Source organism: Hyalella azteca, unplaced genomic scaffold, assembly GCF_000764305.2.
Source record: "Hyalella azteca isolate HAZT.00-mixed unplaced genomic scaffold, Hazt_2.0.2 contig3755, whole genome shotgun sequence".
In the NCBI taxonomy this organism is placed as follows: domain Eukaryota; kingdom Metazoa; phylum Arthropoda; class Malacostraca; order Amphipoda; family Hyalellidae; genus Hyalella; species Hyalella azteca.
In genome coordinates, this window is record NW_025933992.1 from 80,019 (window position 1) to 91,927 (window position 11,909).

The following is an 11,909-nucleotide window of genomic DNA, read 5'->3' on the forward strand; positions in this document are numbered from 1 at the left end:
ATCATACTGCTTATTGATATCATCTATGACATGGTTTGCATAGAACATTTTCACGCTCTGCACCACCTGTTGGAGGGCTGTGGCTTAGAATATTAGTCATCCCAGCCAGCTTTATCAGCTACATTGGAGGATATTTAGTGGCGCCGCAGCAATTACCGCAGCTACACTCACAAAACTCAGTGGGATCGTTGAGAACCATCACGACTGGCCACTTGTAGCTGTCAACTGCGGGGCCTTATCTAGGTGACTGTGACAACCCGTCCATTGCATAGAGTGAGCTCCCTCAAGTGGTCTCCATTAAAGTATCAGTGCCTCATCTATTTGAGAAGTGGCTCCGGGTCTCACGCATTAGAATGATTATATGCTTAGTGTAATGAATATACAATTACGAAGCTATTTATTGTGTACGGAGGAGGTCAAGTTGTAAACAATAGTATACTTTTCTCGTCCCTTGGAGAACATTTCTTTCTTTTAACTAGGCAATGCTGATGTTCTTTAATTATGAGAAAGTGAACAATTCAAGTTTTTAGTTTATTTTGATCATTGCTACAGCGGTAATTCTTGGTTTACTTTTTGTATGCTTATGGCGGTCGCTGGCAAAAGTGAGCCGTTCTAAGTAAAAAGTCAGTTGCCACCGCGACGTCGTCATCCGCTGCTTGTAAAGAAGTCATCTTCAATGGGCATGAATAAGAACGACGAAATAGACGATATGAGTGAGGTAAATAAATGAGAAAATTGGTTTTACAAGCGTAAATTTATGTGATATCATTTTTAAAGTCTTATAAAAAACCCTAGAGTATTCGCAATGGTGTTACTCCCGGTAAACCTAATTTGAAGTCGCTGACTTGCATGAGTACATGACGGAAGCCAGCTTTGCCTAATTTCACCCTCAAATTTATATTCCTTTCCATAGATAAGCGTGCTAAATGTCATGGTAGCCTTTGAAATCAAGCGCATGAAGCCATTGCGCGGTAAGTCCGCAGCCCCTTGTTTAAAATTAAGTTAGCCCATAGCTAACATAAGAGTTTAATTTAGTTACGGGTGCATCCTGATTAGGAGACGAAATGTAAATAAACTAAAAACCTAGATGCAGACCATTCTCTTCGGAAAATTCTGAGACACATGGATGTATTTCGAAGCATAGTTTTTGTAACTTTTTGTAATGATAATGCGATTATGAGATATTTTGCATTTAGAATAAAGCTAAGGCATGGAAAGATCAAAAACTCAACGTAATTTATGCACTATAATTTATTCAAGGCCAAAAAATGCATAATAGTTGTACGACTGTACGATGATATTTTCAATGTATTACAAGGCTTTAAGCGATAGACGTGACCATCAAGAATAAATTCTACCTTTGAACGTAACTCGTGCCCCATTGTAGCCAATGAATCCATAATTTGTTAATAATTTCTTAGAAGAATGAAGTATCACGATTCTAATGAAATTATTTTTTTTCTAAATTCCCATTTCTTGTTAGTATATTTTCAGATGCCTTCAATTCTGCCATTGTATCGGGATGCAACGAAACCAACCTCCACTCATAGCAGCCGAGTAAATGTAAGGTTACATTCGTGCATCACGTCGACATTAAAGCGTAACACGTTAGATCGAAAACCGTTATTACGGTAGCCTACTTCAGTAGCATCAACACCACAAAGAGGAATATCTGCTATTCTTATTTTCTTTGTTGTGATCTTTGAATTGAAACAGCAAAAAATTCAATTAAGTGCATTCTTTTCTTCACATAATTTCGTAAAAATTCCCAATTAAAGTAATTTTGACGAATTTACTTAATACTTTCTTTTAATCATTTACTCGAATTTTAAGCAAACCAATGAAATAAATACTAAACGTATTTATTCCTGAGAACGGCTATCATTCCTGAGAGCCGTTCTCTCCCAACAGGGGGCAAGTCGACCCCCTCCTGGTAAGTTATGAGATCTTCAAAGGCAAAGTTGGGAACTATATACTAGTGTAAATTTAGCCTTATATTAATTTTGACATCAGTGAGGTTTAAATCATGAATTTGCCTAAATCGAAAATCATCCGAGAATTATAATGCAATGAAAATGACTAGTGCTTTTTCCATAAGCCGGTTTTATTGACAATTTCATCAAACTATATAAATTATCATGCCTGTAGGGTCGCAAGCGTATTATAGAGCGTAGTAATGCGTAGTGAGGAGAGAACTAATAACTACTTAGGACTCAACCAACACCTCTAGTGTTGGATGAGGATTGTAAGCCAGTCGTGCTGGAGGCTTCGATGACTCTTTCATATCACATCGATGACAGTCGCGAGAGAAAGACGGAAATACCAGTCATCTTGCAACCCTTATTACTGTAAAATACCTGCTTTTAGTTATCTGAGCAAATTACTCAGTTCAATATCAATAAGCAAATATCAGTGACGTATATGCCAGGTGTAGCATACAAACTATCTAGGAATAGCATAGTTATTTAGGTAACGATAAGAAACAATAACTTTGATTTATGTAAAATAATCAAATCAATTTATTCGTTGAACCAATAGCAGGAAGCATGCATTGTATATAACTCAGTAAATAACCGTTTTGTTCAGTAAATAAGCGCTTCTTCAGAACATAACTGAATTAATCAGTGTATGACTGAGTTTTTCAGTAGATATTGTAAATCAGTAAATAACTGTGTTATTCAGTGAATAGCTACGTTATTCAGTAAAAAACAGTGTTATCTTGGAAATAGTTGTATTATTTCGTAACTAACTTCTGCGGTCAATAAATAGCTGTGTTTTCGGTAAGAAGCTGTGTTATTCAGTAAATAACTGAGTCACTTAGTGAATAGCTGTGCTTTCCTCTAAATATCTGTCTTATTCAGTAAATAACTGTTTCTCAGTAAATAAACATATTATTTAGTAAATCAGTGAATTATTAATTAAATAACTATTATTCAGTAAATAACTTGCATTCAGTGAACAACTATGCTATTGATAAAGTAATTTTCCTATTTAACAAATGACCGTGTTATTTGGTAAATAATTGTGCTATTAAGTAAATTAGTTTATCATTATGGTGTGAAAAAGAAGTTGGTAGGCCTTAGTTCCTTGGTGCAGCTGGGCGCGGGCTGGGAGACGCCGGGCAGGCACAAGTCCCAGCAGCTCTGCAGGGAAGGCAGCCCAGAGACCGCAGTGCTGTGGTGGCGGCCTTCGTCGTCACAACCGCCGTAGAAATGGCAGTCACACTGGTCCAGCGTTGCGTTGTAGTGGTACCTGCAAGTAGAGGTGGTTGTAGTGGTACCGGCAAGTAGAGGTGGTTGTAGTGGTACCGGCAAGTAGAGGTGGTTGTAGTGGTACCGGAAAGTATTGGGTGTAGTTGAACAGTGCCAGTTAGGTTGGTTTTAGTTGTACCTGCAAGCAGAAGGGGCTGTAGTGGTGAGAAGCGTGCGTGTTAGAACCAATAACTTTGAAAGTGCGACATCCAGGATTATGACAAATCTCAGCGTAGGAAGGGGGAGACTGTGCGCTGAGCAGGATACCACAATCCCCATGTATACGCAATAGCTGCAACCAGAGTTAAAACTCTGCTGGTATGATCTTTTCCAGTTGCGGGTACAAGGCTTTTTAACGCGTTAAGGAGCTTGGATCCATTTACAGTTCTAGCCGATAGTTCTAAAGGTAAATTCTTTCTATGTCGAATATCAGGATAATTCCTTATTTTGTAGAAATTAGCAAGGAGCGAACGCCCACAGTCTAAAGAGGTTAAGCTTTGCTCCGGAAAACGTCGTCGAACCGACATTAGATGGGCTGTTGCAGCCGTAATGGGTGTATTTGTGCCACTTCGCGAGTACACGGAGCAAAGTTGATTATGCTCCAAGTGTTCCCTCCTTCCTTCCCAGCCTTTCCACCATACTCTACGTTCATCCTAAGTATTTCATATCTTCCGCTAGAGTTACGATAATTTAACCAACTGCTTCATCAACAGCGTCCTCAAACTCGCCATTACTGTCGTGCACGTTCCATATTATTCCACCGAGCGCAGACTTCACTTGATGGCTTCTAACGACGCACTAGCGCCTGCAGATGAGAAAATACTGTTCAGCTAATAATTACCTCGGGTGTAAGCTTCAAGCCGATAAAACTGGAAGGGGATTTGCTGCCTATATAATACTATTAGCTAAAACTTTCCCCGTCTAAAAGCAGCTCAACAACAAAGAGGAGTTCAAGGAGGGCTAGGACAAGCGGGCAGTTTACCCTAAAGACCTCTAACAGGCGACTGGATGAGTTTCTGAGTACAATTATAGGTCATATGCCTCTGCTTCACTACAATCGGCAAGAGGTAAGCAACAACATTGTGCATCAGATGGCCCAACTGAGGGCAGTTGCCCGGTAGCTATGGACTGGCCCACGGAGGCGACGACAACTGCCCCTGGGGTAACTCTACTTCCAGCCAAGGGCCGAGTGCGGCAAAATATTAAAACAACGCACCGGCGTGCTCAGGGCTGCAACGTACAGCACAACAAGAATAAAAGAAGATTTGGACGCAGTATGTAGCACCCGTGTGGACGCAGTCGAAGCAGGCAGTCAAATTACAGAAACAGAACTATACGTAATACTTAGATCACGAGAAACTCAAATCAAACACGCTCATATTATACAAAAGTACAAATGACACAGGGTCCCACTAACAAGAAAAGACCTGAAAACACAGAACCAAAACAATCACACAACAGAGAAAACAAAAAATATAACAAAGCAATTGTAACGCGCAGAACATAACACAAAAAGTACAAGACAAACAACACAGCACGTATAACGCACCTCTTGAAGGCTCCTCTGCACTCTCCGACGATGGGCACCTCATAGCAGGACGCGTCTCTGTCTACTGCCGGCCTCGGTCCTTCGGCTCCAGTCGTCCATTTTTGGTTCACAGGACCCGGCGTCCTCGGACCCTGGCTCAGAGATCCCGACATCCACTGTTCCTGGTTCACAGGACCCGGAGTCCTCATATCCTGGTTCACAGGTCCCGATGTCCACTGTTCCTGGTTCACAGGCCTCGGAGTCCTCATATCCTGGTTCACAGGTCCCGATGTCCACTGTTCCTGGTTAACAGGTCCCGTAGTCCTCAGTCCCTGGTTCACAGGCCCCGGAGTCCTCACTCCATGGTTCACAGGTCCCGGCGTCCTCGATTCTTGGTTCAGAGGTCCCGACGTCGTTGATTTTTGGTTCACAGGTCCCGACGTTCTCGGTTTCTGGTTCACAGGTATCGGAGTCATCGGTCCCTGGTTCACAGGTACCGGAGTCATCAGTCTGGAATTCGCAGGCCCCGGCGTCCTCGGTTCCTGGTTCAGAGGTCCCGGCGTCCTCGGTTTCTGGTTCACAGGTATCGGAGTCCTCGGTCCCTGGTTCACAGGTCCCGGCGTCCTTGGTTTCTGGTTCACAGGTCTCGGCGTCCTCGGTCCCTGATTCACAGGTCCCGGCGTCCTAGGTTTCTGGTTCACAGGTATCGGAGTCATCGGTCCCTGGTTCACAGGTCCCGGCGTCCTAGGTTTCTGGTTCACAGGTCCTGGTGTCCCCGCCACTAGAATATCACGGATCCTGCCTGGCAACGGTTCGACGTGACTACCGCCAGCTACAACTAAGGCTTCACTCTTATTCTCTTGGTTGACTGGGGAAATGTTGACTCGGAGGTCGTACTGGTTAGGGTTGACGTTAGGTTCTCCGGCGGTGCCAGGGTTATGTCCATTAGTAGCAATACTAGGATCTCGTACTGTAGGATTTGTGTGCATAAAACTTGAAAGGTGTGAAAAGTTAGGAAGCAGTCTGGAATTGAAATTGGGTGTGGAGAAGGAGTGATGCATTAATAATGGATAAGTCATGGGTTTAGCGGGGTCACCTACAGGGTCATCAACAGGATTTTTTGATGAGTACTCAGTAGGGATTGTGACAGGCATCAAGGCAGACATGAAGACAGGATATCCAGGAGACATCGTATCAGGATATTGCGAAGGGTACCTACCAAAGCTGTGGATATTAGCTTCAGATATTCTGGTCGCATCGTAGCTGGAAAACCCGGCTGACGTATCACGGATACCGGCTGCCATTCCGGCCTGGGCGGGGCTTATTGGCCGACTGGAATCTGGATCCCAGTCCAAGCCGCGCTGGGAATCAGGATCCCAATTCGTGCCGCGCTGGGAATGTGGGCACACAGCCACGGCTAGGGAGATCAACAAGACCAAGGTATGCATCTCCACTAGTCTTTTCTACTTCACTTCTGTCATTCACTTCAGGAGGGGTTTTGTTCTGAGCACTGCCTTGCCAGTTAGAGACGCGCCCTTGCGAACCTCTCCACACTTATCCTGCGCTCAAGATGCTCGTCTCTTGCATATTTCAGAGTGGCAGGACTGCTGCGCATCCACACGCTTCCAGCCGCAGCCAAATGATCTCGACCTTGACTAAACTATCGTCTCTGGCATCCGGGAATCATTCTGGCACGACACTGATAGCTAATGCGAGCGAAATTTTCACCGTATACTGTACGAATAAATCATATATCTTCTTGTGTAAGTAACAATTAATTATTTATTAGCTAATTGTCAATGAATATTGTTTTTTTTTATGGAAAAGGCCCCTATGTACTTGAATTATCTCATGGAAGTTTCATTATTGTGGGCTAGAAGTAATTCGTAACGTAAATTCTGTTTTTCGTCAACCCTGAACGTGACGTGCCCATGAAATAGCTTATCACTTTAGACGTGCTTGCGTACACAGCTCTGAACAACCTCGATTGCCGAGTTGCCTCAGCGTAAGTGATATCCCTCACCTACCGCGCTCCGCGAGCTACTGACGCTGCCGCTTGCGGGTTGCCGTTACGGTCAGCTGAACTACGGAGCCGGCACGTATCCTAATTACTGATTTTATTTGAGCCCATCTAACCATGGTTGAATTAATATATTCATTCAACCATGCATTTAACGACATCTCTTCATTTGTAATCACCTCTAATGAAGGGTAGACCATATTCAGCCAATTTAGCAATGAGCAGTGTATATCAAGTATTTTTTTGGCAGTGTATTGAATATTTCGGCATTCTAACTAGGTACTCGAGGATGGATCGGTTAATTTGCATTTACCAGAGGCTTTTCAACGACTTGCCGTCTGTAGCCAAGAGGTGGGTTATATCACGCGTAATTCGTATAAATCACCCGAGTATATGAAGATTATGAAGCTTCCAAGCCTCAGTTATCGACGTCTGCGTGGGGACCTCATTGAAGCATACAAGTATACTCATGGCTTATACAAGGTCCCCGATGGATTACTAGAATTTGAAACAAGAACCAACACCAAGCAGGGGCCACGGCTATGAACTAAAAAAATTGCGCTGCAACTTCTCCACGCGACAAAATTTCTTCTCGCTTCGAATCACCGACATGAGGAACAGCCTCCCCGATGACATCGTAGCCGCTCCAAGTATGAACGCGTTCAAGAACAGACTAGATAAAGCTATGAAAAAATATATGTTTAGATTTAAAATGCCTAGCACCATATCGAACCCGGTGAAGGTCTAGTAGCTACTTCAAACTATCGTCAGTCATGAAAAGATCCGGTCAAATGACACGATTTTAGATCTTCTGTGAACAAGGCACGAAAAGGAAAAGAATCGGCGACAGGCCACATCGGGCCTACATTTCAGCGCAGAGATCAATACGTTATGTTATATATATGTTAATTCGATTTTGCTCTATTTTCCTTGGATTCATTAGAAAACATAACCATAATAGAAGTTTTTCTCTGTTCTCACAACTCGGCGCACATTGAGCGTTCCTCACTGCAGGCAATACTTGCTCACTTTGATGAAACGAAAATAAATATTGGGACTGACGAGTCTCATGACTGAATCGACAATTCTAATTAGCCCGCGTTTCAATCAATAAAGAAATATCGCACATATCTGTAATAATTCTGCGTACTGCTAATAATTAGTCAAGTTCTAAATTTCATGCCGATCTGTTAGAATTGAGGGAGTCGTGAGCTGTTCAGTTGCGCACAAGTGGCATTTTGCGTTTGAGTTCGCTGGCGAATTCGCGAGTGAGTTCGGAAAAATATCGATGCGTTGTTTGCTCATCAATAGCCAATGTCCAATCCTCGGGCACCTAACTCATCTTAGACTTCAGAGCTCTTGGGAAGCTTAGGCGAAAATAAGAGACCACACTCATCGTATTACACATCGTTTATGAATTATATATAATCATATAACTAGCACATTTACACAATAGATGGACCAGACTCTGTAACACTTAATCATCGTACAAAGCGTGTTTATGTACAGAAATTAAATGATCTAGACTCATGGCAAACGATATAGAAAAATAACCAGGAAATATATCTTGTCCTAGATTTGTTTTGATTTTCCTTACTTACACAAAGCTCAACAAGTATTTGGTATTTGCCTCTACCTACATGATAGTTGATGGCAGGTCGGCAGCTCCATAACACAGCCGCACACACCGTATTGGCACAGACACACTTGTGCACTATACGACCTGTCTCTTATACACATCTAGATGTGTATAAGAGACAGCTNACCTGCGCACTATTTTCATCTTGTGAGCCAATTCTCAATAAGTCATCATCCTGTTCAGGATCACCGGTCTTATGATCAGGATCTTGAGATTCTGGGATAACGTCGTCTATTCGCACGGCATCCCGTATGAGTGATTGTCTGCTGGACAGCGCGGCGCAGGCGTCGTCAGACCCCATGGAGCTCGTGGTGACGACGGACGTCTTGCTCTCTATGTATGCTGAGCTCAGGTCCAGAGACCTAGGCCGTCCTGCCTTGAGTCTCGAGCGCCGGTCCAGCGAAGTGGAACCTGCGCAGGACAACGAAGGATCGCTTCGTCTTGTGGATCCTGAGGACCCAGCGCATGACAGCGAAGGGTCACTGCGCCTCAAATCCCCGACTGTTCCTCCTCCATCCTCCATCGTGGTTCTGAACGACCTCTTCGTCTTCTTCGTCGACGGCGCTCCCGCCACTGCTCGCGCTTACGCAGCAGCCGAGCCTTCAGCCGCTCGCTGCGTCTGTTATGGGGGGAAAAGTCTGATAATCTCATTCCACAATTCCCACAAGCTTTACACTGAACTTATCTTCACACCGAAACGGACTTAATTCACACCGGGATTATCCTTAGCATGTTCAGCATAATTATGTTAGTGGCACCACAGGTGCAGGCTTCTCACCCGCATCTCTCTCACGCACTGAAAAGCGCAGTAAATAATGTGAATACGTCGGTACTTGCCGCCTAAGATGGCTAGTGATAGTTCTTCATGCCTTTAGTTTAACGATATTCCGACAGTGCAAAGTTCGTTACAATGAGAGTAATAGTCTCAGTCGTGCATACAAGCTTAGGATGCCAATGTTAAATCAAACTATACTGTAATTCAAACCTAATACATAATTCTCTATTACGCCGCACGATAACTCTTTCACAAATTCCCTACTGAATCATCACCCGCTTTACCAAGCTCATTATATATCACTTCATTTTATAATAATAATAGCGGTTTCAACGTTGTTAGTCCGTAGGCCTGTCGCCGATTCTCAACATCGCAGAACATTTACAGCTTGTTGCGGTCTCGAACTCGCAACTCACTGCTACAATTCTGCTGTGCATAATCGCCCGGCCTCTTTGCCGATTCTGACCAGAAACTGGCACACAGAGCTGGGATCGAACCCGCGCCTCTCTGCTCCATTCTTGGTACTCTGAACTGTAACCACTGGGCCACCCTGTTTTAGCACCATGATAACCTGCATCTGTTGAATTTGTAGTTCATTTGCACGAGCTTGCCACAAAGAACAGCGCCAGCATCTGTTGAATTTATAGTTCATTTGCACGAGCTTGCCACAAAGAACAGCGCCAGCATCTGTTGAATTTATACTTCATTTGCACGAGCTTGCCACAAAGAACAGCGCCAGCAGCGATAACGCGCATCGACCGCACGCTTCTATTTCCGATACAGTGACTGCGGTACAGGAAGTCATCTAGTATAGTATAGTATCTTCGGCATTAAATAAATAGGCCTAGATAGGCCTATTGATTTACCTAATGTTATCAAAAACATTTGTTCAACTCTCGAAATCAAGTTTGAATGTCGTGACGGCATCAAACGATCTAATTTAACTTAGGGCGGATGAGAGGAGTTAATTTAATCTACATGTATGATGCACAACATGGCATGTAGTCAGCGGTAAGTCGAAAATCGGGGCCCAAGCGCAGCTAGATAATTTTGTAACGAATCAAACGATATGTGTCACGACATTGTAGCATGTGATTTGCAACAGCTATTACATTTTCAAAGTACCCCCTTTTTCGCCGTTTTCTATTAATTGCACGTTTTCTTTCATTTTTCAAAAAATCATACAAGCAAATTGTTTTTTATTTTACATTTTACGTATGTTTGTGAAATTTCAGAAAGATCGGTCGATAAATGTAGAAGTTTCTCGGGGACCGAAACGATCCCCTTAACTTGCTGGCGTTCTATTAATGCCAATGATTCAATTGCCAAACCTTGTATTTTACAAGCTAGAACAGAACTATCCGTAATACTTGAAACACAAGAAACTCAAACCAAACACACTAATATAATATAAAAGTACAAAGAACACAGGATGCCACTAATAAAAAAAAATAAATAAAGAACCGAAAACACAAAACAACAATCACACAACAGAAAAAACGAAAATATAACAAAGAGCGCAGAACACAACACAAAAAGAACAAGACAAACAACACAGCACGTATAACGCACCTGTTGAAGGCTCCTCTGCACTCTCCGACGCTGGCACCTCGTAGCAGGACGCGTCTGTATCTACTGCCGGCCTCGGTCCTTCGGCTCCAGTCGTCCATTTTTGGTTCACAGGTGATGTCAGGACGCAGTTTGGAATTGAAGTTACGTGTGGGGAATTGAAGTTACGTATGTGTGTTAAAATATTGACCTAGGTAGAACTTTGATAAAAACATAAAAACTCACAGGTTTACGTGGCATGTTTCTTTCTGATATGTGCTTCAAGTTTGTTCTTCCATCGCGTTTTGAAGATGCATGAAACACAGCTGAACAGGTACTTTAATCCGTGCACTCCCGTTATGCGTTTCTTCAAATCCGACGGGCGGATGGATTTGTAAGTGCACGATGTACATGGCAGGAGTGTTTTTTTTACCTTGTTGCCTTCCTGAAAGAATAGTGAACGATTCAATTCAACATTATGAATAAAATGGTAAAAGTTAAAAACTCTTGTTTACCAAGAGCAGCTATGCTCACCTATAGACTCCTGCTGACCAAGAGCAGCTATGCTCACCTATTGACTCCTGCTAGTAATTATACCGAAAATCCAAAAAATCATAGTTATTACCAGAGTTTCTCCAGGTTTACGCATTAAAAATAAGAAATAATTACAAGCACAGGACTCACTTCGTCTTCGGCAGCAGAGAGGAGTCCGTTTGGGAGCCCTCATATTTGAATAGCTTGCGTGGTGGGGAGGGGGATCTGACAGCCTTGAGCTTCCTCCCCACAGTGATAATATGCCAAGCATAGTGACAATTTCACTGACAGTGACAAACAAGAGATTTTTTAGAATCAGTTCATTTTTAATTTCCTCATTTGCCCACAATTTAAACAAATTTCTTATGTATGATAATGCTGGTATGTGGTATCCAGAGGTAGGCAGTATGGTAGTGCGCTACATTTTCAGTAGCGGTAGCAGCGTTACATCTAATTCTAAGGCAATGCAGCGGTAGCGCCCGGCGCCCGCTACATACTTAAGTAGCGATACGAGGTTTTGCCGCTACAGCGCTACCGCTACATTTATAGGTAAAGCTTTTAGATTTTACTTAATAGTATTAAATATTATTTAAAAACCAGCATGATACATACAT

General features: G+C 43.0%; 1 protein-coding gene and 1 long non-coding RNA gene across 2 annotated transcripts; both read right to left on the minus strand.

The window, feature by feature from the left end:
- Positions 1-754: 754 nt before the first annotated feature.
- Positions 755-6,811, minus strand: LOC108680246 (histone-lysine N-methyltransferase 2C-like). Its single transcript, XM_018169034.2, has 2 exons — positions 4,801-6,811; positions 755-3,252 (listed from the first exon to the last, which is right to left on the minus strand). The coding sequence occupies exons 1-2, from the start codon at positions 6,225-6,227 to the stop codon at positions 3,051-3,053; spliced, it is 1,629 nt and encodes a 542-aa protein (XP_018024523.1). The 5' UTR covers positions 6,228-6,811; the 3' UTR covers positions 755-3,050.
- Positions 6,812-8,570: 1,759 nt separating this feature from the next.
- On the minus strand, positions 8,571-11,544 carry LOC125177632. The gene is made up of 3 exons (XR_007156603.1): positions 11,446-11,544; positions 10,786-11,206; positions 8,571-9,057 (listed from the first exon to the last, which is right to left on the minus strand). It is a non-coding gene; the product is annotated as an uncharacterized LOC125177632 (long non-coding RNA).
- Between the last annotated feature and the right edge of the window lie 365 nt (positions 11,545-11,909).

Coding starts and splice junctions, on each gene's coding strand:
- LOC108680246 (XM_018169034.2), bottom strand. CDS start 6,227: ATGCATACCTTGGTCTTGTTGATCTCCCTAGCCGTGGCTGTGTGCCCA. Junction 3,253..4,800: donor TGCAGAGGAGCCTTCAAGAG/GTGCGTTATACG, acceptor CTCTACTTGCAG/GTACCACTACAACGCAACGC.